This window comes from Moschus berezovskii, chromosome 4, assembly GCF_049115385.1.
Source record: "Moschus berezovskii isolate FMDL1 chromosome 4, NW_MosBer_1.0, whole genome shotgun sequence".
NCBI classification, from domain to species: Eukaryota; Metazoa; Chordata; class Mammalia; order Artiodactyla; family Moschidae; genus Moschus; species Moschus berezovskii.
This window is the reverse complement of record NC_142463.1, coordinates 6,966,988-6,992,652: the sequence shown is the minus strand read 5'-3', so window position 1 is coordinate 6,992,652 and position 25,665 is coordinate 6,966,988. Positions and strand designations below refer to the sequence as shown.

General features: G+C 49.0%; 2 protein-coding genes and 1 pseudogene across 2 annotated transcripts in view; 2 read left to right on the top strand and 1 right to left on the bottom strand.

Moving 5' to 3' along the window:
* The window catches only part of LOC129540301 (maestro heat-like repeat-containing protein family member 2A), a 33,167-nt gene extending 30,269 nt beyond the window's left edge, over positions 1-2,898 (top strand). The window contains 2 exon segments of the mRNA XM_055401363.2: positions 1,488-1,616; positions 2,815-2,898. Of these exon segments, the coding sequence (XP_055257338.2) occupies positions 1,488-1,616; positions 2,815-2,898 (213 nt within the window).
* LOC129541918 (U2 spliceosomal RNA) lies at positions 496-639 on the top strand (annotated as a pseudogene).
* Positions 2,899-9,358: 6,460 nt separating the features above from the next.
* HJURP (Holliday junction recognition protein) lies at positions 9,359-25,250 on the bottom strand. The gene is made up of 9 exons (XM_055403628.2): positions 24,902-25,250; positions 24,605-24,671; positions 21,961-22,016; positions 17,784-17,877; positions 16,902-16,966; positions 15,170-15,262; positions 14,462-14,540; positions 11,265-12,832; positions 9,359-9,534 (listed from the first exon to the last, which is right to left on the bottom strand). The coding sequence occupies exons 1-9, from the start codon at positions 24,995-24,997 to the stop codon at positions 9,493-9,495; spliced, it is 2,160 nt and encodes a 719-aa protein (XP_055259603.2). The 5' UTR covers positions 24,998-25,250; the 3' UTR covers positions 9,359-9,492.
* Between the last annotated feature and the right edge of the window lie 415 nt (positions 25,251-25,665).

The window sequence follows — 25,665 nt, the reverse complement described above, 5'->3', positions numbered from 1 at the left end:
AGCCTTGACTAGATGGACCTTTGTTGGCAAAGCAATGTCTCCACTTTTTAATATGCTGTCTAGGTTGGTCATAACTTTTCTTCCAAGGAGTAAGTGTCTTTTAATTCCGTGGCTGTGGTCACCATCTGCAGTGATTTTTGAGCCCCCCAAAATAAAATCTGTCACTGTTTCCACTGTTTCCCCATCTATTTGCCATGAAGTGATGGGACCAGATGCCATGATCTTAGTTTTCTGAATGTTGAGCTTTAAGTGAACTTTTTCACTCTTCTCTTACATTTTCATCAAGAGGCTCCTTAGTTCTTCTTCACTTTCTGCCATAAGGATGGTGTCATCTGCATATCTGAGGTTATTGATATTTCTCCCAGCAATCTTGATTCCAGCTTGTGCTTCAACCAGCCTAGCGTTTCTCATGATGTACTCTGCATATAAGTTAAATAAGGAGGGTGACAATATACAACCTTGACTTACTCCTTTCCCTGTTTAGAACCAGTGTTAATCGCTTCTTGGCCTTTTGGCTAAGATCAAGTGTAGAACCAGTGTTGTTCCATGTCCAGTTCTAACTCTTGCTTCCTGACCTGCATACAGATTTCTCAGGAGGCAGGTCAGGTGGTCTGGTATTCCCATCTCTTGAAGGATTTTCCAGTTTGTTGTGATCTACATATTCAAAGGCTTTGGCATAGTCAATAAAGCAGATGTTTTTCTGGAACTCTCTTGCTTTTTCGATGATCCAGTGGATGTTGGCAATTTGATCTCTGGTTCCTCTGCCTTTTCTAAATCCAGCTTGAACATCTGGAAGTTCACGGCTCACATGCTGTTGAAGCCTGGCTTGGAGAACTTTGAGCATGACTTTAGTAGCGTAGCGTTAAGTGCATTCACACTGTTGGGCATCCGTCACCATCATTCCAGTACTTCATCTTCTTAAACTGAAACTCTCTCCCCACTATCATCAGTTTCCTACTCGCCCCTACCCCAGCCCCTGGCACCCACCTATGCATCCTGTCTCTTTGAGGGTAACACTCCAGGCATCTCATACAAATTGGAATCATACCATGTTTCTCCTTTTGAGACTGGCTGATCTCATTTCACATAATGTCCTGAATGTTCAGTCGTGCCTTAAAAGGAAAACTGATTGGACCTCCATAACTTACTCTGCCCCTGCGGTGACACACAGGGCTCAGATCCTCTGGTCGGTGAAGGTGCCCCCTGACTGGCATTGCTGTACTCGGGCTCAGGATGGAGGTGTTTGGGGATGCAGCACCTTCTGGAGGGACACTGGGGGGCTGTGCCCTGTCCAGCGCCTGGCCCACGTCCCCGCCAGGTTGCTGAAGGGCACAATGGGGCGGCCGTCTCTCAGAGTGCCCTGACACTGGTACTTCCTCAGCAGGGGGGAGGGTGTTCTATGTGGCCCCCGGGTCGGGGAGCAGGGGCTCGGTCTTGGGGTCCTTGCGGCTCACTAACAACAAGGTCCTCCCTGCCCCTCGTCATGGTCACAGGACATCTGCCTCAAACTGGCCTTCATGAAGAGTGTGGCGCAGGTCACCAATGCTATCAAGAACATCAAGGACCTCAAGGACTTCCAATTTCCCCAAAAGGCGACCCTGACTGGCATTATCACGGTGAGCCATCTGGGGGGCTTCCGCCACCCTGGGCAGTTCGGGGGTATCACTGCTGACCTGAGGCCATCTGAGGCCCAAGGGATAGCAGGGGTCTCCAAGGCACTGCATGTCTCAGTTTGGCTTTGACCCGACTGTAGGCATTCTGCGTGTGACATTCTTATATCTGATAAAGGTGTTCATGGCCAGGAAACATTCCGGAAGCCGGGGCTGAAGACCCCTGCCCTCAAGCCCAGTGATGCCCCCGAGGTGTCTGTTTCAGGGCTGGGAGACAGATCCCTATGGGTCAGCCCCTAGCAAGCCCCAGCGTTTCTCCATAGTCAGGACCAGGAAGTTGGGCTCTGCCGTGGGCAGGACTTACAGCTACTTTTGCTCAGAACTTTGTCAAGATCTAGAAAGTACTAGCTGTCCAAAGGCAAGAGGCAGTGACAGGGGCTGCTGAGGCTGTGGGTCAGCCCCTGTCCCTCGTCCCCAGACCTCTCCACTCCCTGCAATGGAAACCCTGGCCCTGGACACCCTCTGGCTGCATTGGCAGCAGCCTGGAGGGAACGGAGATGCGGATGGAACAGGAGGCCCTGAGAAAGAATCAGACATTCATTAGGCTCCTGCTCGGAGTCGAGAGCTACACGCATGTAATTTCACACCAGCCTGGCACAGCCCTGTGGACCAGGCCCCGAGTCCTCATGTCACACCTGAGCAAGGGCTCAGGCTGAGGAAGTGATTTGCCCAAGGACACACAGCCAGTAAGTGGCAGAAATGAGTGAGAAGCCCTGGCCCATCTTAGCTCCACTCCTCCCATGAGATTTTGCTGCTTCCCCTGGGCTTCCCTCATAGCTCAGCTGGTAAAGAATCTGCCTGCAGTGCGGGAGACCTGAGTTCGATCCCTGGTTTGGGAAGATCCCCTGGTGAAGGGAAAGGCTACCCACTCCAGTATTCTGGCCTGGAGAATTCCAGGGACAGTATGGTCCTTGGGTTGCCAAGAGTTGGACACGACTGAGCAACTTCACCTAAAACGTCAAAGGCCAACTGATCATGAAAAGAATGAAAGCACATGCGGTGTTGGAGCCCGTCGTACAATGTCAGGTCCTGACTGTAACCCAGGGAGTGTCCCTGCCATCGTGGTCACTGTCCACCCAAGCCCCTCCCTGGCCATCGCGGGACTCCGGTGGCTTGGCGGCTCACCGCCCTGCTGTCCTGGCAGGCGATCATCAAGGCAGAGCTGACTGACAGCCTGGTTTCTCCCGTGCGGACCATGGCCATGGATGCCCTCTCATACTTGAGGTGAGCCGGGCCCCTGACCAGGCCCCAGGTGTCGCCCTGGGGCAGTGGGGGTAGGCTGTACCTCCTCTGGTGCTTCCCTCGTGGCTCAGATGGTAAAGAATCTGCCTGCAATGCAGACGACGTGGGTTCGATCCCTGTGTCAGGAAGACCCCGTAGAGAAGGCAATGGCAACTCACTCCAGTATTCTCCAGAGAATTCCATGGACAGAGGAGACTGGTAGGCTACTGTCCATGGGATCGCAAAAGTGTTGGACACAACTGAGCAACTAACACTTCACTCTCACTACCCCTCCTTTGCCCTCCCTTGTCTCTGTAGCAGGGGCCTCCGGTGGCAACTCCTGGGACAATGGGCCTTCCTAGGAGATGGGAGTCTGCTTCTGCCAGCTTTTTTTTTTTTTTTAAATAATTCTCAGCACTATTTCGAGCTGGACTCTTCTTGGTTGGGAGATGAATGGCTGAGGTGGGGGGTGATGTGGACTATTTCTTGGTCCATTAGGTGATGTTTTGAGCAAGGAATCACACAGAGAAACAGAAGAGCACAGCCAGGAGAAGGCATCATTCTTGTTGGGTTGGGCTCTGTCAAGAAGTTTGTTTATTGACACGGTATAGATACAGTTGATACAAAGTAACAGAATGCCTTAGGGTTGCCATCCTGGAATCCTGTACGCCCTGATGGGGTGATAGGGGAGCTGGAAGATGTTAGAGGTTTGGAAGTCTAGTATTTGAAGCGATCAGGTCATTTCTAGGGGTTCTTCTCCTGCTGGGTCGGATTCTTCAATTAAGCTCACTACAGAATAATGTGTCACTTCAAGAGGGAACACAATCCTAAAGGAAACCAGTCCTGAACATTCATTGGAAGGACTGATGCTGAAGCTGAAGCTCCAACACTCTGGCCACCTGATGCGAAGAACTTACTCCTTGGAAAAGACCCAGATGCTGGGAAAAATTGCAGGTGGGAGGAGAAGGGGATGACAGAGGATGAGATGGTTGGATGGCATCACCGACTCAATGGACATGAGTTTGAGCAATATCCAGGAGTTGGTGATGGACAGGGAAGCCTGGCGTGCTGCAGTCCATGGCATCACAAAGAGTCAGACACCACTGAGTGACTGAACTGAACTGACCAGGGAACAATGAGTCAGATTTTAAATAAAATTCACAAACATCTCTTCAGGGACTTGGAGATAAGAAGCACATATACAAGGAATGACAGGTCAGAGCAGAGTATCTGCAGGTGAACCACAAAGGAAAGAAATCCAAAACCATGAAAGAGGGCTGCTAACAAGATGCAATCCTGTTGATATAACAGGGCCATTGAAGGGTGTGGCGTGGAAGTTGGCTTTTGACTTTTGACCTGGGCTTGTGGCCACAAGACTGGAAAAGGTCAGTCTTCATTCCAATCCCAAAGAAAGGAAATGCCAAAGAATGCTCAAACTACCGCACAATTGCACTTATCTCACACACTAGTAAAGTCATGCTCAAAATTCTCCAAGCCAGGCTTCAGCAATATGTGAACCGTGAACTTCCAGATGTTCAAGCAGGTTTTAGAAAAGGCAGAGGAACCAGAGATCAAATTGCCAACATCCGCTGGATCATGGAGAAAGCAAGAGAGTTCCAGAAAAACATCTATTTCTGCTTCATTGACGATGCCAAAGCTTTTGACTGTGTGGATCACAATAAACTGTGGAAAATTCTGAAAGAGATGGGAATACCGGACCACCTGACCTGCCTCTTGAGAAACCTGTATGCAGGTCAAGAAACAACAGTTAGAACTGGACATGGAACAACAGACTGGTTCCAAATAGGAAAAGGAGGGCATCAAGTTTGTATACCGTCACCCTACTTATTTAACTTATATGCAGAGTACATCATGAGGAACGCTGGGCTGGAAGAAGCACAAGCTGGAATCAAGATTGCCGGGAGAAATATCAATAACCTCAGATATGCAGATGACACCACTCTTATGGCAGAAAGTGAAGAGGAACTCAAAAGCCTCTTGATGAAAGTGAAAGAGGAGAGTGAAAAGGTTGGCTTGAAGCTCAACATTCAGAAAACTAAGGTCATGGCATCTGGTCCCATCACTTTATGGGAAATAGATAGGGAAAGAGTGGAAACAGTGTCAGACTATTTTTTTGGGCCTCCAAAATCACTGCGGATGCTGATTGCAGCCATGAAATTAAAAGACGTTTACTCCTTGGAAGGAAAGTTATGACCAATCTAGATAGTATATTAAAAAGCAGAGGCATTACTTTTCCAACAAAGGTAGTCAAAGCTAGGTTTTTCCAGTGGTCATGTATGGATGTGAGAGTTGGACTGTGAAGAAAGCTGATCGCTGAAGAATTGATGCTTTTGAACTGTGGTGTTGGAGAAGACTCTTGAGAGTCCCTTGGATGGCAAGGAGATCCAACCAGTGTTCTAAAGGAGATCAATCCTGGGTGTTCATTGGAAGGACTGATGCTAAAGCTGAAACTCCAACACTTTGGCCACCTCATGCGACGAGTTGACTCACTGGAAAAGACTCTGATGCTGGGAGGGATTGGGGGCGGGAGGAGAAGGGGTCGACAGAGGATGAGATGGCTGGATGGCATCACCGACTCGATGGACATGAGTTTGAGTGAACTCCAGGAGTTGGTGATGGACAGGGAGGCCTGGTGTGCTGTGATTCATGGGGTTGCAAAGAGTTGGACACGACTGAGCGACTGAACTGAACTGAGGTTGGTTCATATAAGCAGATTGGCAAACAGAATATACCCAAATCAGTAGTACAGCAAATTATAAAAACAAGTCACAAGAGGATGCTTGAAAAGCCAGTAGGAGGCTGGTTTGAGAAGTGACAGGGCTTGAATGGGTCATGAGGGTGGGGCCCCCATGACAAGATTGGTGCCCTTTGTAAAAGACACTAGGTTGCTCCTTCTCTCTCCACATGACGTGAGAAGGTAGCAGGCCAGGAAGTGGGTCCTCCCAGAGCCCCACTGTGCTGGCTCCTGCATCTCAGCCTTCATGTCCAGAAGAAAAGTTCTGTTGTTTAAGTACCCTGTCTCTGGTGTTTCGTTTTGGGAGCAAAGCTGGCTAAAACACTCAGGTGACATTGCAATGTAAAGCTGTGGGTGGAAAGGGAACATCCACACAGGGAGAGGGTCGCCTCGGGTAGGGGGATGGGAAGGAAAGGTGTGCAACCTAATCTTTAGTCAACTTAAAAAACCACTACACACAGCAACGTATTAACAACCATTTACTCAGGATGTTGCTACATGGGTTTTGTCACTGTATTGTGAATATTTGCAAGATTTTATTTAAAAGTTACTGTCCATTAAGTAAACTAAAAAACTTTTGCACAACGAAGGAAACTATAAACAAGATGAAAAAACAACCTTCAGAATGGGAGAAAATAATAGCAAACAAAACAATTGACAAAGGATTAATCTCCAAAATATACAAGCAGCTCCTTCAGCTCAATACCAGGAAAACAATCAAAGAGTGGGCACAAGACCTAAGCAGACATTTCTCCAAAGAAGACCCATTGATGACTAATAAACATGTGAAAAGATGCTCAACATAGCTCATTATTAGAGAAATGCAAATCAAAACTACAATGAGGTATCACCACACTCAGGTCAGAATGGCCATCATCGAAAAAATCCACAAACAATAAATGCTGGAGAGGGTGTGGAAAAAAGGGAACCCTCCTGCACTGTTAGCGGAAATGCAACTTGACATAGCCACTGTGGAGAACAGTATGGAGATTGCTTAAAATACTAGGAATAAAACTACCATATGTCCCAACAGTCCCAGTCCCACTACTGGGCATATACCGTGAGGAAACCATGACTGAAAAGGACACGTGTACCCCAACGTTCACTGCAGCGCTGTCTCCAATAGCGAGGAATGTAGATGTCCACTGACAGGTGAACGGGTAAAGAAGCTGGGGTACATACACACAACGCAGTGTTACTCAGCTCTAAAGAGGAATGCATTTGAGTCAGTTCTAATGAGGTGGGTGAACCTACAGCCTGTTACACATGTGAAGTCAGTCAAAAAGAGGAAGACAAATATCACATATTAACGCAGATAAATGGAACCTAGGAAGATGGTACTTATGAACTCATCTGCAGGGCAGCAATGGAGATGCCCACATAGAGGACAGACTTGTGGACACAGAGGGAAGGAGCGGGTGGGGTGAACTGAGAGAGCAGCATTGAAACACACACATTACCACAGATAGCCAGTGAAAATCTGTTGTATGATGTGGGGAGCTCAAATCCAACATTCTGTGACAAACTAGAGGGGGTGGGACGGGGTGGATGGTGGAAGGGAGGTTCAAGAGGGAGGGGACATACATATACCGATGGTTGATTTCATGTTAATATAAGGCAGAAAACAGCACAGTATTGTAAAGCAATTATCCTCCAATTAAAAATAAATTTTAATTGTCTGTATCTTATGATGATCTAGATGAGAAACTCTCTTCACACCTGAAAAAAAATCAAAACAAGAATTAAAAATTTTAAATGTTGGGACGTCTTGTGGTCCAGTGGCTACGACTCTGTGCTCCTGATGCTGGGGGCTGGGCTCAGGGGACTAGATCCTACATGCACAGTGAAGACTGAAGATCCCGCATGCTGCAACGAAGAACAGCTGCAGCCAGATAAATGTATAAATATTTTAAAAAGGGATATTTGCATTTATTAAAAAATTTAAAAAATGCTATGTGTATCAAAAGAGTAAACAAAAAGGGTATACAAGTTAAAAAAAAGTCACTGTGATACTCTATTATAAACAGCTCCAGTAAAAATCATGAGATGTCACGGGTGTTATGTGGCTGCAGGTGTTTTGGGACCTTCACAGAACTGTTTATGTTTTCATCTAAAAATATTAAGCTGTTTGGAATTGCTTTTATGGGTGAGTTGAACGGTGACTCAATTTGCTACCTCCTAATATAGGAAGGGGGCTTCCCTGGTGGCTCAGAGGTTAAAGCGTCTGCCTCCAATGCGGGAGACCTGGGTTCGATCCCTGGGTCGGGAAGATCCCCTGGAGAAGGAAATGGTAACCCACTCCAGTATTCTTGCCTGGAGAATCCCATGAACGGAGAAGCCTGGTAGGCTACAGTCCACGGGGTCGCAAAGAGTTGGACACGACTGAGTGACGGAACAGAACAGAATATAGGAAGGAAAGTTATGACCAACCTTGATAGTATATTAAAAAGCAGAGACATTACTTTGCCAACCAAGGTCCGTCTAGTCAAGGCAATGGTTTTTCCCATGGTCATGTATGGATGTGAGAGTTGGACTGTGAAGAAAGCTGATCGCCGAAGAATCGATGCTTTTGAACTGTGGTGTTGGAGAAGACTCTTGAGAGTCCCTTATACTGCAAGGAGATCCAATCAGTCCATTCTAAAGGAGATCAATCCTGGGTGTTCGTTGGAGGGACTGATGCTAAAGCTGAAACTGCAATACTTTGGCCACCTCATGTGATGAGTTGACTCACTGGAAAAGACTCTGATGCTGGGAGGGATTGGGGGCAGGAGGAGAAGGGGTCGACAGAGAATGAGATGGCTGGATGGCATCACCGACTCGATGGACATGAGTTTGAGTGAACTCCTGGAGTTGGTGATGGACAGGGAGGCCTGGCGTGCTGTGATTCATGGGGTCGCAAAGAGTCGGACACGACTGAGCGACTGAACTGAACTGAATATAGGAAGGTCTGGTGCTGAAGCCAAAGCTCCATTACTTTGGCCACCTAATACAAAGAGCCGACTCACTGGAAAGACCTTGATGCTGGAGGAAGATTGAAGGCAAGAGAAGAGGGTGACAGAGGATGAGATGGTTAGATAGCATCACCGACTCAATGGGTATGAATTGGAGCAAACTCTGGGAGACAGTATTCTGGCTGGGAGAATTCTATGGACTGTATAGTCCGTGGGGTTGCAAAGAGTTGGACACCACTGATCGACTTTCACTGGGAGACGGTGGAGCACAGGGACGGCCGGCGTGCTGCAGTCCATGGGGCTGCAGAGAGCTGGGCGTGACTTAGCGACTGAATAGCAACAACAAATGGAGAAAGCAATGGCAGCCCACCCCAGCGTTCTCTCCTGGAGAGTCCCGGGGACAGGGAGCCTGCTGGGCTGCCGTCTGTGAGGTCACACAGAGGTGGACACGCCTGAAGTGACTTAGCAGCAGCAGCAACAACAACAAACAGGGAAGACGCCACGTCCTGCCGGTCTGCGTTAGAAGACTAGGCTGCGGGACGCTCCTTCTAGGGCTGAAACCTGGGCTGCAGAGCAAACAACTTCTCTGAGGAAAGAGGAAACGTGAAGGAGGGTTTCTGGTCATGTCTAAATTTAACAAAGAAAATATGGGAAAAATAGGCCTGTAAAGGATAACATTAAAAATTTTAGTTGAGCAACTTTATTCAAATAATTTCCAAAAATCCAGAGTCACGTCAATGGAACCAATTTCATTGAAATTTCCTTTGAAGGGCGGATAAGTGAAGCAAGTGCTTGCATTTTCTTGAGAATTAAAAAATACACAAAAGTGCAAAGAGGAAATACTCCAAAATAACTTGGCAATAGATTTTCAGCTTTGAGTTTTTCTGACACGAAATCATTTGTCTCTTCCATCCTGAAAGATGTGCCATTCTTTCGTCTAGGGGGAAAAAAAACAATTCAGTACAATTTCACTAGAATTCCCAGTGCTGGCCCCCCAAAGCTTAACTGTTATTTATTTGTGTTAGTCATTCAGTCGAGTCCAACTTTGCGAAACCATGGAACCCCCCAGGCTCCTTTGCCCATGGGATTCTCCAAACAAGAATCCTGGAGTGGGGAGCCATTTTCTTTTCCAGGGGAAGATATATTTACTCCATTGAATATACATGAATACTTGAGTCATTATAAATACCCTAAGGAATGTAAAGGAAAAATAATAACAGTAGTTCCTCAAGCAGGCAGTACAAACTGGTGGTTAAGACCGTGGCCTTTCAAATCCTGGCCCAGTCAAGCATGCCTGTATGGATTCAGGAGTTAAGACTACATTTCCTTGGGGACTTCCTTGGTGGGCCAATGACTAAGACTCCATACTCCCAATGCTGGGGACCTAGCTCAATCCCTGGTGTGGGGGCTAAGATTCCATGCGCCACAAGTAAGTACTCTCATGCTGCAAATAAGACCCGGGACAGCTGGAACACACACACGCACACACACACACAAAAGATCACATTTCCTTATTTATAAAAAGATGAACTAGCACTGTGCATTGGCCAGAACCTGTCTAATCAAAGGGTTCAGGTGGGGCTTAAGGAAGGAAGTGTAAAAAGGAGTCAACGCAGCCTGGTGCCTGGAGGTTGGGCTCACAGCTCAAGATCTGGTCCTTTTCCTCAATAAATATATAACACTACGTGGAGAATATTAAGTAGAGAGTCCCCTGGACTGCACGGGGATCCAACCAGTCAATCGAAGTCAATCCTAAATATTCATTGGAAGGACTGATGCTGAAGCTGAAGCTCCAAGTCTCTGGCCACCTGATGTGAAGAACTGACTCATTGGAAAAGACCCTGATGCTGCGAAAGATTGAAGGTGGGAGGAGAAGAGGACGACAGAGGATGAGATGGTTGGATGGCATCACTGAGTTGATGGACATGAGTTTAAGCAAGCTCCAGGAATTGGTGATGGACAGGGAAGCCTGGCGTGCTGCAGTCCATGGGGTCACAAAGAGTTGGACATGACTGAGTGACTGAACTGAACTGAAAGAAGAAAAAAATACAGAAAACAGTTAAGCATGTCTGTGTCGTGGTTCTGGAAGGAGCTGCCAAACCAAACCCAGTCAGATCCCACCAGCCTGCGGAGTGACATGGACTCAGTTGTGTTGTCAGGAGCCGCATGTGTGGTGTGCTGAAATGCTCGCTGGGAAAGCATTTAGGAGCTCACGGCAGCCTCTCGACCCCCTCCTCAGCTTGCCTCTGGAGAAAATGGTGCAGACAGCGTAAGGCTTCAGCTTAAGGGAACCGCACGAGCTAAACTGTGACCGAGGCAGGGGCTCAGGTGGGCTTTGATGTGGCGGGTAGGAGGCTGTGGGCTCTCTGCAGGCTGGCTCCTACTCTGTTCCCATGAAGCACAGAGAAGCAAGCAGAGAGGCGTCAACTCCCAGATCAGTTTCACGTCCAACAGCAATTTTCTGAGTGATAAAAGAAGCTGGAAATGACAGTTTGCTGAGGACGGATAATGTCTTAAGGGATGCTTTTTAGAAACACCCCCAAGGTGCATTCCAGTGGGAAATGTGTACAAATGCTGATGTTAGAGGAAGGAAAAGAATTTGGGAGAACGTTTGGAAAATTAACACTTAAGAATTGTCAAACACCCACATGCAGCAAACATACGCACCTTCTTCTCTTCCCATTTGGGCTGTAAAGAGTCAGCCTCCTCCCGGGGCCTTGGCATGGCTCTGCCCACAGGTGAGAGACCCCAGGGTCCAGGCCCCTCTCCACACACCTGAGGGTCTGATAATCGGCATCGCTTTGTGGGGACCTGATGGCCCAACCCGGCAGCAAGAGCAGTGTCTGTACATGGAGAGGCCCCAACCATGTTGGAAGCCAGGGGGCTTCTTACGCTCTGCTGGGGTGAGGATGACAAGCTTGGGGGACGCCAACAGCCAGAGTCTGGGTTGAATTTTCCTGAGAAGCCTTCTTTTTGATGCCAAACTCCCGCACGTGCTTTATCTGAAGGCGCCTGTGTCTGCTGAGGCAACTTTTGGCAATACTGCCGATGAAGCTTGTCAAATTTTTCTTTAATATCATCGTAGCGATCCCTGGGAAAGCCTGGAGGTTGTACCCTGGGTACTGAAATAGCTTTGCTGAGTGGTATCGATTTCTGAAACTTTTCCGGATCACTTCCTGGACAAACAAGGTCAACGGTCTGCTCTGGGCGGCCTGCGCTGCAGTTGGGGTCAGTCTTTGAAAGTGAGGGGAAGGACTCACTCTTCGGCAGGCAGCCACCCTCTCCTGTGGATCTGCCCAGGCCTTCAAAGGCCTCACTCAACCTCTTAGCTTTTGATCTGTGGAGAGGACTGCTCAGCCCGTGGGCTTCTAAGCCCTGGGGGCTACCAGGGCTCGTGGGACCACGTCGGTACACATCCACGGCCATGGAGCCAGGTGGGTAAGTCAGGCTGGGCCGCTTCCCATGATTTGAGCAATACTCCTGATGAAGCTTGTCAAATTTGATCTCGATTTCCTTAAAACGACTCCCCTCCTGGCCCTGCAGGATTCTGGGTCTGGAAGCTATTTTTACAGGAGAAATCAACCACTTTAAGGTCACAAATCTGTTTTCCTGATCAAGATGAGACACCGTTTTGGAGTCTAAGTAAGTCAATGACGAATGCTTCCGGGGCACTCCCTGAAGCTCCTTCCAAGGTGGAGTGAATGTATGGATCTGGGGTTTGCTTACTTTGAGAAGAGCCCTTCCTGACTTTAAACCCGTCTTAGGGGCAAAAACACTGGGCAAGTTCCCGCGATCTCTCAAGGTCCCTGCATCCTCCAGGGGCTCGGAGCAGGGTGGACATCTCTCCTGGGGGCTCCGCCGAGAGCACCCCCTTCCTCGGCAGCTTGTTCTGTTCATTCTGCCCTTGCACCGGTGCCTCCGCCTGGAGCTCCAGTTCTGGCCAATGAACGTCTTGGTGGAGATGATGCAGGAGGGCCTGGCGCCCAGCAGCCGGCTCATGGAGTGCAGCATGCCCGCATACAGGTCGCTGAGCGTCGCGTTGCACACGTCCTCAGCCTCGGAGCAGGGACTGCTTGAGAAGCTGCTGCCGCCGGTCCCTTGTAAGGGAATGTCATTGCCCCTCGGCACAACGGTCTGGCCTGCTGAGCAGGAGTGAGAGGTGTCACCCTCCCTGGGTGATGGAGGCGGCTGAAGTGGACCACCAGGGCTGTCTTCAGAGACGTCCCTGCAGTATCCTGGAGAAACACACACACAAGGCAAAGCCGCGTGACCATTTACAGCCGTCCACACGCAGAGATGGGTTTCTCTGGTGGCTCCTGTGACAAAGAATCTGCCTGCAACGCTGGAGACCAGGGTTCGAGCCCAGGGTCAGCAAGATCCCCTGGAGGAGGGCATGGCAACACTCTCCGGTATTCTTGCCTGGAGAACTCATGGACAGAGGAGCCTGGCGGGCTACAGCCCATGGGGTCCCAAAGAGTCGGCCACAACTGAGTGACTGACACTTTCACACGCAGAGATTAGGGAAATGAAGGTTGGATCATGATCAGCATGGGTTTTTAAAAAAAGTTATTAGTTTTAACTGAAATATAATTCACATATAACATTATGTTAGTTTCAGGAGTATAACATTGTGATTTATTTTTTAAAAGCAATACAAAAAAACCAAAGCAACAAAATTTCACAAATATTTGGGAACAGACTCTTCTCAGAGATTTTTCTCTATCTACCAAAACAATTTACTGTCCACTGATCTTCCTAAAAGGAGTCTTTCTTCCCTGTATGACGGTTTAGAAATGGTTACCTTGTCAAAGACTAATTAGAAACCAGATAATAATGACCCTGCCTGCCAACTGGAGTGTGTGGGGAAGGGATTTGTTGCTGCTTAGTCACTCAGCCGTGCCTGACTCTTTGTGGCCCCATGGACTGTAACCCATCAGCCTCCTCTGTCCATGGGATTTCCCAGGCAAGAATACTGGCATGGGTAGCCATTTCCTTCTCCAGGGCATCTTCCCAACCCAGTGATTGAACCCACATTTCCTGCATCGGCAGGCAGATTCTTTACAGTTGAGTCAGTGGGGAAGCCTGAGGAAGATACAGGACTCCTGAATACAGCTCTTGGCATAGCTTTGACTTTTGAATCATGTTAAATGTTTTATATATTAAAAAAGTGAAATCAAACCAACAAAGATGAGGATAACTGTAAAGTTGTAAGGAAAAATGACCCTATCTCTATGTCAAACTGACAACAATCAGAAGAGAAAACAGAATCCAAATAACTCTGAAAATGCTCCCTCTGTGGGACAACGTCTGAGGATAAAAGTGCTGCTTGGAGATCCGGAACTTTCTTTAGCTCATTGTCAAGCAGAGTTGGTACCAGGTGTTGTGATTCTGAGGTTACTTGGTGCTTTGAGACCAACCAAATGAGCATCATTGCCAAGGAGAAGGGAGGCCAGTCTGGAGTCAGGGCGGGGGATGAAGGCTCAACCCCTTGGGGACAGGTCAGAGGACCCAAAGCCAGAGGGGAAGGGGTTCCTCCAGGTTGAACGTGGGTTGAAAATGGACAACAGATTCCAATATGTGAATTAAAAAAAAAGTCCTTGAGTTCTTACTGATTCTGGAAAAGTTAGAAGAAGGAAAGCATGTTGGGGAGGGGAAAGTGAGGGGTAAAAAGGAACCAGAAGGGACAGAGTTCAGCCTGTTTCATAGAAGAATGAAAGGGGACTTATGAAAGGGGACTTCCTTTCATAGCAATAATGCACCCATGATGCGCGCATGTCTCTAACGGTTCACGGGGGTGAAACGTGCCCAGCTAAGGTGCCCTGGAGCTACTGACAGTGAATGGGCTGCTTCTATGTCACACTTACCCTGGGCAGGTCTGGCGGGAGAGGCCAATGATGGGGCCAGGGTCACACGGGTGTCCTTTCCCTCTCCGTAACCAGCATACTGAAACCAAAGCAAATGACTTTAACAAAAGGAAAAGAGAAAAGTCGCTCAGTCGTGTCTGATTCTTTGTGACCCCACAGACTATAGCCCGCCAGGCTCCTCGGTCCATAGGATTGTCCAGGCAAGAGTACTGGAGTGGGTTGCCATTTCCTTCTCCAGGGGATCTTCCCAATCCAGGGATCGAACCCAGGTCTCCTGCACTGCAGGCAGATGCTTTACCGTCTGAGCTACCAGGGAAGCCAAAGCAAATGACTTTAACGAAGGCGTTGCTAAGTGTCAGCCCTGGCCGCCCCCACCCCCCTGTGCCAAGCCCATAGGAACTGCTCCCAACCACAGACGGAGCATGAATGAGCCAGAATGAACCATGCAGCTTCAAAGCCCTCTTCCCAAGGGCTGGGGCCCTAGTGGACCCTGGGAGTTGCCCAGAACACGGTGGGCAGCCGACTCCGCTGCCTGAAGGGACCCGGAGTATCTACTCAGGAAGAGCAGGCGTCGGGGAGGCTGTGAGCCAAAGAGTTTGGAAATTGAGATGGTCTTTACAGGCTCTGGAGTGAGCTAGACATAATCACACCTCACTGGGTCTCTAGCCTATGGTTTGCTCTGAGGACACACTCAGGGACACAGATTACCTCCAAACTCCCTTCATCCTGCAGTAGGATATCCACTTGCGTCAAGTACTTCCTTCTCAGCTCATTTTTCGAAGGGCTCCAGGGCACTGCAGGCTGACACCGGGACAGAAGTCAGTATCTGTGAATGCTGTTGGGCATGGCTGAGTTCTGGGATTTGGGAACACGCTGGCATGGTCATCAATGTATACATGTTTACACGGAGTTCCTCCAAGTCACTTCTGCACTTCCTGCTGTTAGCAGTGCAGCGTGTTCCAGCCCCTCTGAAAATCTGCCTGACCTCAGATCCGATTTTAGGGAATTTATCCAGTGGGACCAATTCAAAAGGAAATAGAAAGACAAAACATACCAGTTTGGAGAAGTTTTTGACAATATGACTAGCATCAGAAGAAAAAAAAAAGAATCAATAATCTTAGGTGAGTTTCAGTTCAGTTCAGTTCAATTCAGTCGCTCAGTCGTGTCTGACTCTTTGTGACCCCATGAATCACAGCACTCCAGGCCTCCCTGTCCATCACCAACTCCCGGAATTCACTCAAACTCATGTCCATCGAGTCGGTGATGCCATCCAGCCATCTCATTCTCTGTCGTCCCCTTCTCCTCCTGCCCCTAATCCCTCCCAGCGTCAGAGTCTTTTCCAGTGAGTCAACTCTTCGCATGAGGTGGCCAAAGTATTGGAGTTTCAGCCTCAGCATCAGTCCTTCCAGTGAACACCCAGGACTGGTGAGTTTAGGACACAACTATTAGGACCAATCCCAGTTGGTGTGTCTGTGACACAAGAAGCTCAGTGACTTCCCCGGCAGTCCAGTGGTTAAGACTTTGTGCTTCCACGGCAGGGGGTATGGGTTCAATCCCTGGTCAGGGAACTAAGATCCCATGTGCCGCATCCAAAATATAAAATCAGAAAAAAAAAAAACAACAAAAAAGAAGTTCACTGTCCAGCTCAGGGGACGGCGACAGTGACCTCTCCTGTCCCTCACCTGCTGAGCGCTGGAAATAGGAGGTCTCGGCCTCCGCTGTGCACCGGGTGAGGCAGAGTCTGGGCCTGGGGCTGCAGCTGGGGTGGGGGTAACATGAACACCCCAGGGAAAGGCTGACACCTCGCCTGCCTACTCCCTTTCACGCCACTCCCACGAAATACCTCCAAAAGCACCCCTCTCTCGCCCAGGGCCACCCCCTGATTCCAGTTAGACATGACAGGTCACACCTGGGTGCATGGGAAACCTGTGTACAAAAGGAGTGAGTTTAAAGGAAAACCACATGCCTGCTCCTCTAGCATCTGACCCAGGGAGCAAGTCAGGGACTCAGGTGGATTCTGTCCCGTGCATTCTCATCCATCCCGAGGGCTGACCTGCAAACACTCCTCAGAGCACCTCCCCTGTGACACCATCTCTATGGGGTACGACTGACCTAGAACCCAACTCTCCACACGGTGAGTTTGTCAAGGCCAAAGGCGCACTGGACACCACAGCTAGGGTTGTTCTGTGTGCAGAGGGAGCAGTACTCAACGCTGATGAAGGTTCGGTAAGACAGGCTCAAACCTGGGCCATAAGTGCTAAACTGAGAAGGGGCAAATTGCTGCCTTAGGGGATCTGAACAGGGGGCGCTGAGACTGGAGGGGTGGCGTTAGCAAAGAGTGAGCTTCAGAAGGGGGCCTGGAGGAACATGCCAGTCACGAGAATGTTCACCTGTCCCCAAGCCCCAACTCCGTCCCTTCGTTACAAAAAGCAGGGCTCACCATTAAGTTCCCAGCAATCACTTCTTCCTGGAAGAAAGTTGTATCAGCATCACTGCTTTTTGAATCTAAAAGCAAAAGAAATTTCCATCAGAATGTCTTAAGAAAGCATGTATATTTTTTCCCAAGGATAGTTTTGGCATTGAGTATATACTGCAGTGAAAACTCCTGTTGCTTCAAGCAGTCCCTTATAACAGGGACCTGGTCATCTGTGGCCACGCAGAGAAGCAAGCCATCAGAACAGGAATATGTCCCAAGTCAGGGACACCAGGGAAAGCAGCTTTTTGTAAAACCTCTGCTCTTTCGATGGCCTGTCATCCTGAAAGCTGAGTGCCTGTAGGCCAGCACCATCTAATAGAACTTTCTGCAATGATGGAAAGTCTCCCCTCTGCTGTCCAGTATGTCAGCCACGAACCACATGCAGCAGCTGAACACTTGGAATATAGCTGGTGAGGCTGGGAACTGCATTTTAAATCTGACTTCATTTTAAAAGAATTTGAATAGTCACGGGTGACTAGTGGTTACCACACTGGACAGTTCACCTCAAGAACCATTTCTGATTATTTTAGAGCCCAGGGAATTCGTGGACCTAAGGTTTTACGGAGTTGAAATCTGGATGAATACCGGTAGACCGAGGACACCCATGAGCAAACATCTCCGGGGTCTTTCTGTGTCCAGCACCGCGCTGTAACTGTGAGTGAGATGGCTCCCTAGATGAGCTGAGAAGGAACCACCAAGGGACTTCTCAAAGGCTTTAGTTCTTCAAATACACCTGGAGAAAGGCCTAGCGAGGAGCCTAGACTTGGAGTGTGGAGGCAGACAGACACACAGCCCCCCATCAGCACCCCCACCCTGACACGGCTCTCCAGCACCAGGACCACTCACCATCGGCTGGTGTGTCGGGCGGGGGAAGCTCAAGATCTCCGGCTGGGACTTGCACGGGCCCATCTGTCCTGCTGTCTGTCTTTACCGGAGAGCCCTTGACAAGATATGCTTGGTTCAGATGTAATGTATTTCAAAGCCACTGTCAAGTAAAACACCTCCAAATCCCCACCTTTAGTGTATGAGAGCAAAGACAGTTTTCTGGGGGCTTCTCTTCTAGGATATTCCAGCATCAAAGGCCTCAAGACTCCTAGCAGATAGTTGAGCTTCCCCTTGGAGAAGAACAGAGCTTTCTTCCTCTGGTGGTGCCCAGGGTTGCTGTCTCTGAAACCACTTGGGTGGTGAGTGATGGGAGCAGGAAAGTGAGAGTGACCAGGTCCAGCTTGGCCCTGGCAGGGCGGTAGAGCTCGGGGCCAAAACCAAACAGGACAGCACAGTCCCCAGATCCTCAGGGAGAAGCTGGAAATTCCAGAGGCCCCTAGGGGACTTTCTGTGACTTTTTATCTTAACAGTGACTTGATCATGTGTCGTGAGACCTCAGTTCAGTTCAGTTCAGTTCAGTCGCTCAGTCGTGTCCGACTCTCCGCGACCCCAGTTTGTTTAAAAGCTTCAGTGTGCGGTGGGACCCTAGCGTGAGGAGTCGCCTTCCTGCTGAACTCCGGCTACAGGGCGATCAGCTGTCCTGACCGGGACTCAGGCTGCGGGGCGGTCAGCGGGCCAGCCCCGAGGAGGTGGTACACCCCCTGCCCGCCCCTGAGAGCCTGATCTGCCCACCAGCCTTGCTAGTTGTGCTGCGTTGCATTAGTAGTTCAGTCATGTCTGACTCTGCGATCCCATGGACTGTAGTGCGCCAGGTGTAAGGTCGGACCTCAGTGGCCATTTTGGCCTCTTCCCTTCCCCCCTTCTCTTCTTCCCATTGGCGGAGAAAGGCTGACTATTGTGCTCTGTTCCCTCATTCCCTCCCCCATTGCTAGAGTGTCCTTAAGGTATCAGTTCCTGGTAGAGATCAACCCTCTGCTAACCTCCCGTCCAGGAACAGCAAGAACTATTCCGCTGCGTCAGCACAACCTTGAGCAGACCGGGCAACCAGCCCAGTGTCGCCCCCCGGCTAACTGACCTATGAGGGACCGCCACTCCAAATCTTGCCTAAAGTTGTATAAGCTGCCTCTTGCCTTTGTTGGGCGCGGACTTCCTGACCTCGCTCTGTTAGGTCTTGGGGTTCCACCCGGGGGTACGCAGCCATTAAAGCCAGTTACATTATCTATTTGGTGTTTGAGTTCTTTGGTTTAACATCATTGGGCCGTTTTGACCTTACACCAGGCTTCTCCTCCATGGGATTCTCCAGGCAAGAATACTGGAGTGGATTGCCATTCCCTTCTCTAAGCCTTGCTAGTAACCACAACTAATGCCATGGATGGGCTCTCATTAGGGAAATTTGAGAAGTCAAGATGCCAGACTGGCTAAAATCTTTTAGGCCCACCTAGCCTTGTAAGAAGGAGAAGGCGATGGCACCCCACTCCAGTACTCTTGCCTGGAGAATCCCGTGGACGGAGGAGCCTGGTAGGCTGCAGTCCATGGGGTCGCAAAGAGTTGGACAAAACTGAGCGACTTCACTTTCACTTTTCACTTTCATGCATTGGAGAAGGAAATGGCAACCTACTCCAGTGTTCTTGCCTGGAGAATCCCAGGGACGACGGAGACTGGTGGGCTGCCATCTATGGGGTCACACAGAGTCGGACACGACTCAAGTGACTTAGCAGCAGTAGCAGCCTTGCAAGAACTAGAGTGAGAACACGGCGAGACCTGTCCCTTTAAGAGCGGCCCTGGGGCATCACCTCCTAGATGTCTGCGACCCTGCCTGGGGGATGTCACTGCCTTTGCCTTGGGAGAGGTGGGAACTGATGGAATTTCCAGAGCTGTCCTGTGTCTGGAAGCATCATAGTTTCAGCAGAAGACATGCGTCTCAGTAAATCCTTACACACAAGAAATCAGGGCAGGTAACGGAAAGCCTTCCTCTGTGATCAATTCAAAGAAATAGAGGAAAACAACAGAATAGGAAAGACAAGAGATCTCTTCAAGAAAATTAGAGATTCCAAGGGAACATTTCATGCAAAGATGGGCTCGATAAAGGACAGAAATGGTATGGACCTAACAGAAGCAGAAGATATTAAGAAGAGGTGCCAAGAATACACAGAAGAACTGTACAAAAAAGATCTTCACGACCAAGATAATCACGATGGTGTGATCACTCACCTAGAGCCAGACATCTTGGAATGTGAAGTCAAGTGGGCCTTAGAGAGCATCACTACGAACAAAGCTAGTGGAGGTGATGGAATTCCAGTTGAGCTATTTCAAATCCTGAAAGATGATGCTGTGAAAGTGCTGCACTCAATATGACAGCAAATTTGGAAAACTCAGCAGTGGCCACAGGACTGGAAAAGGTCAGTCTTCATTCCAATCCCAAAGAAAGGCAATGCCAAAGAATGCTCAAACTACCGCACAATTGCACTCATCTCACATGCTAGTAAAGTCATGCTCAAAATTCTCCAAGCCAGGCTTAAGCAGTATGGGAACCGTGAACTTCCAGATGTTCAAGCTGGTTTTAGAAAAGGCAGAGGCACCAGAGATCAAATTGCCAACATTCTCTGGATCATGGAGAAAGCAGGAGAGTTCCAGAAAAACATCTATTTCTGCTTCATTGACTATGCCAAAGCCTTTGACTGTGTGGATCACAATAAACTGTGGAAAATTCTGAAAAAGATGAGAATCCCAGACCACCTGACCTGCCTCTTGAGAAACCTGTATGCAGGTCAGGAAGCAACAGTCAGAACTGTACATGGAACAACAGAGTGCTTCCAAATAGGAAAAGGAGTACGTCAAGGCTGTATATTGTCACCCTGCTTATTTAACTTCTATGCAGAGTACATCATGAGGAACGCTGGGCTGGAAGAAGCACAAGCTGGAATCAAGATTGCTGGGAGAAATATCAATAACCTCAGATATGCAGATGACACCACCCTTATGGCAGAAAGTGAAGAGGAACTAAAAAACCTCTTGATGAAAGTGAAAGAGGAGAGTGAAAAAGTTGGCTTGAAGCTCAACATTCAGAAAACTAAGATCATGGCATCTGGTCCCATCACTTCATGGGAAATAGATGGGGAAACAGTGGAAACAGTGTCAGACTTTATTTTTTGGGCTCCAAAATCACTGCAGATGTTGACTGCAGCCAGGAACTTAAAAGACGCTTACTCCTTGGAAGGAAAGTTGTAACCAACCTAGATAGCATATTGAAAAGCAGAGACATTTACCAACAAAGGTCCATCTAGTCAAGGCTATGGTTTTTCCTGTGGACATGTATGGATGTGAGAGTTGGACTGTGAAGAAAGCTGATCGCTGAAGAATTGATGCTTTTGAACTGTGGTGCTGGAGAAGACTCTTGAGAGTCCCTTGTACTGCAAGGAGATCCAACCAGTCCATTCCAGAGGAGATCAGTCCTGGGTGTTCATTGGAAGGACTGATGCTAAAGCTGAAACTCCAATACTTTGGCCACCTCATGTGAAGAGTTGACTCACTGGAAAAGACTCTGATGCTGGGAAAGGTTGGGGGCGGGAGGAGACGGGGATGACAGAGAATGAGATGGCTGGATGGCATCACCGACTCGATGGACATGAGTTTGAGTGAACTCCGGGAGTTGGTGATGGACAGGGAGGCCTGGCGTGCTGTGATTCATGGGGTCGCGGAGAGTCGGACACTACTGAGCGACTGAACTGAACTGAACGTGAGAAAGGGGCTTCCGTGGTGGCTGAGACCCTAAAAGAATATGCCTGCAATGCAGGGGACCCTGGTTCCATCCCGAGTCTCAGCTGGCAAGAATACGCCTGCAATGTAGGAGACTCCAGTTCAATTCCTGGGTTGGGAAGTTCCCCTGGAGAAGGGATAGTCTACCCACTCCTGTATTCTTGCCTGGAGAATCCCATGGATGGAGGAGCCCGGCGGTGCTCAGTCCACGGGGTTGCAAAGAGTTGGACACAACTGAGTGACTAAGAACACAAGGTGAGACAACCATGGAACAGCGCCCCTCAGTGGCCCCTGGGTGCAGTTCCAGCTCATCTCCACCTTTATTCACATCAACCTTCCTCTCCAGCAAGGCATGCTGGCAATAAAACTTGACATTAAATACCTGCATGTGTCCTGTGCTTCTTCTCTTCACTAGTCCTCCACCCCAAATTCGCAATCCTTAAAAAAACAAATAGTAATTACCACTTAAGTCATCATGCACACTGAGCTTCGGCTTAATTTGTACTCAGAGAAAACCTAAGGGACAGGCAAAGGAAAGATCTAATAAGACCAAGATATAACCAAGCCACATTACTGCCATTCTCTTGTTTCTCATCTTCGTGAGGTTGAAAGTCTCAAAGATGAAAATGTCATCTCTGTGAGATTTCAAAAATCCACACCAGACAAATTTATCACGAACTTAAATCTCTCCTGCCTGTAGACAGCAGCTTGTTGAACCCAGGATTAACTCAGAAATGAAACAGAAACAAGGAACATACATATGCCAAACGCTGTCCTCAAGACACATATAATGAGCGCAATCTATATACTACAGAGAGATACTGAAGGCACTTTTCAAGGGCAAACTTTCTACTCCATGGACAGAATAAGTGCTTTCTTGGGGCAACCTACACATTATAGAACAAGTCATAGGCACAGGAGTAAATGCTAAGTTTTGAGGCCTGCACTTACTAGCCAGCAGAACCTGGGCAAGATACTCCCCAAACCTCCACTGGCTCCTAGGTAAATTCAAATTAATAAAGAATGGATCATTGAGTTGCGAGGTTTGAGATGGCTGTTGATAACAGCAGCAAAAATTCACTTGGTGCTTACTGTTCCAGGCTCTAGTCTAAATCTCCTCCAAGTACACCTGATTCAGTATTCACAACTCACAGACACATGCCTTTATGCTACTCTTAATTCCTTTGGATAGACACTCACCAAGTTCACTGTATAGATGGAGACAGAGGCAAGGAGAAAGTGAAATAACCAGCCCAGGCTATTTGCCCACGTGGTGTGGCCAGGCTGGGAACCCGGGGGGAGTGACTCTCTACTACGCCTTTTGGCCTTTCCAGAACAGTGACCCCTGACAGAGATGCTTGGACTCAAATCAAATCTTTGCTACTTTGGCTGAGTGACACGGGCAAGTTCCTTGACTTCTCTCTGCTGTACTCTCTTCTATGAAACAACAATCCTAATAGTGCCTACCTTGCAGGGTTGTTGAGAATCAAAAACCTGTGACTGTTAGAAGCCTATCCTACAGTGTAGATTGGAACTTGCTTTAAATTACAGGAATTCGCCCTGCAAGCGTGGTCAGCTAGCACGTAATCAGGAAGACCACTCCCTGAGTACCTCTCCAGGGAAAACTACGGATCAGGGGAGCTGTGCTCCCATCAACTAGGTTGTAGGAACACAGAACCACCAAATCCACATTTAGCATCACTGTCAGTCTGTTTGTACAAGCTCTCCAGGAGGTCTTCCACATGCTAAAGTGCTTCCTGCTTTGGCTACTGATCTTGTTCTTATCTAACTGGAGTGCAAAATGAGTTTTCACTGGTGAAATTAGTGATGTTCAAGATATGTGGATTGACCAAAACATTCCAGACACTGCCCATCCTTCCATAAACAGGTCAAGAGAACACACTGAAGCCTACTGATAGCACACTTAGGGATGATTTCTACATACTCCTGTGTCCAGCCTTCAGGTTAAACACAGGCCAGATGAACAAAACTGACCGTTGGAATACATTAGCTTCTGTCTATAAAAACTTTTCACCTCGGGTGTGGCTGGTCCAGCTAAGAAAGTAGAGCTGGGATTCCATTTCATTAGGAACTGATTTGTGTCTGTCTGTCCAGTGCACAGCAGAACTGGGTCTGAGATTCACTTTCATTAGTAGGTAAAATTGTGTCAGTAATAAGGCTGAAGGGCTTCCTGGGTGGCTCAGTGGTATTGAATCTGCCTGCAGTGCAGGCGACACAAGAAATGTGGGTGCAATCCCTGGGTTGGGAAGATCCCCTGGAGGATAGCATGGCAACCCACGCCAGTATTCTTGTCTGGAGATCCCATGGACAGAGAAGCCTGGCGGGCTACAGTCCACAGGGTTGCAAAGAGTCGGACATGGCTGAAGCGACTCAGCACACACGCACAAGGCTGAATGACAGATGACCTCAAAAAGTGTAAACTTTTTCCAACTATTTACCCAAGAGAATCCATGATTTAAGTCTGTTTGCAACATCAAGCATTAAACAGGATGGCTCCTTATCCTTAGATGCAGGTCAAATTTCAAAGTACTCGGAACCTCAAGTCAAACAGGTCAAATAACAATCAATAGAGTGTTCATTAGTGCCAGGCTCAATCTCCTGTAAACGTCACAATATCTAGCCAAGCAGCTGTTACTGTCACTATCTTTCCACTTTACAGATGAAGAAACCAACTCACAACCTGGCTAAAGCAATGAGCCCAAGCTGAGATGGCTATTAAATAACCAGCCGGGATGCTAAACCCAGACAAGGGCATTTTTAACCAGGATTCATCTGTGTCATCAGAATTCTGTCTTCATAAATAACTGTTGGAAATAAGTAATTTAAATGATTGATAGGTTCAAGGGAACTAGTGATGCATTAATAATGCCTATTAGGCGAACAGGTTTATTTTCAAAAGAGCAGGGACAGCATTTCAAACTCTATTATAAAGACACTATTCCAGTTGCACTCTTAACTATAAATAATTCAGAAAGGCGGGGGGGAGGTGCGGTGCTGATTCGTACCCTGGGGCGTCTTGTAGGTCAGCGTGGACATCTGAACCACCGGGCCGTCCTCGAAGGGCTGGTTGTACTGCAGGAGAGGAAGAAGGGGCATCCCATCAGATCGGAGGGCGGAGAGGAACCCCTGACCCAGGCTGGGAAGGCGCCAACGCGAGGCTGTAAGTCTACGGAGCCCCGAAGCATCCCGCACCCAAACCCCTCGGTCCCCGACCCCGACCCGTCGCTCTGCCCCACGGTCCCTGCCTCCTCCTCCTGCCCCTCCTCCTTCCCCCTCCATCCCGCCAGCGGGAGGGGCCGCACCTTCTCTATCAGCTGCTGCATGCGCCTCTGGAAGCGGCAGCGGCTGTCCCTGAGCTTCCGCAGCAGCTTGTCCTCCGCCAGGACCTCGCCTTCCATGGCGCGCAGACCAGGGGCCCACTCCAGCAGGAAGCCGAACAGGGAAGAGGCCCGCGTAGCGATTCAAATAGCTTAGGCCCGCCCTTCCGGCACACCCCTCCAGCCTCCCATTGGCTGTCTCTTGAACCGCCCGCTGATTGGGCCTTTCAAACAGGTGGCGTCTCTCCCTCCCGGCCAATCCGTGCTCGCGCTTCCGACCCCGCCCTGCCCGGGGCGAGCGCGGGAGCGGTTAGGGGAGGAGGATGGGTGGGGGTGGGAAGCGGGCTGCAGCGAGCGCTGGGAGGCTAACGGCGGGGTGTTACCTGGGAGAGTCCTCTGCCGGACGAGTAAGGTTTCCCCGTCGTGCACCGGCGGCGTCCAGGTGACTGGCCCTGGGACTCGCCGCCTGTTGCGCGGGTCCAGCCCTCCACCTGAACGTGGCCGTGGACCCTGCCTGGTGGGCTGGCTTCCTCGCCCCTCCCGCCTCGGGCCCTCTTTAACGAGAGCTGAAAAAGACATCACGGAATTACGAACACGCAAGGAGGCAGGAGAGTGAACATGCGTTTAGAAAATAAACGTCCCACGATTCAGGAAACTCTCATAGGGAATTTGTATTAACCCCCTGGCACATAGTTTTCGTACATGGTTTTTATTGCATCCTCGACTCCACTGATATTAATTTTGTAGTG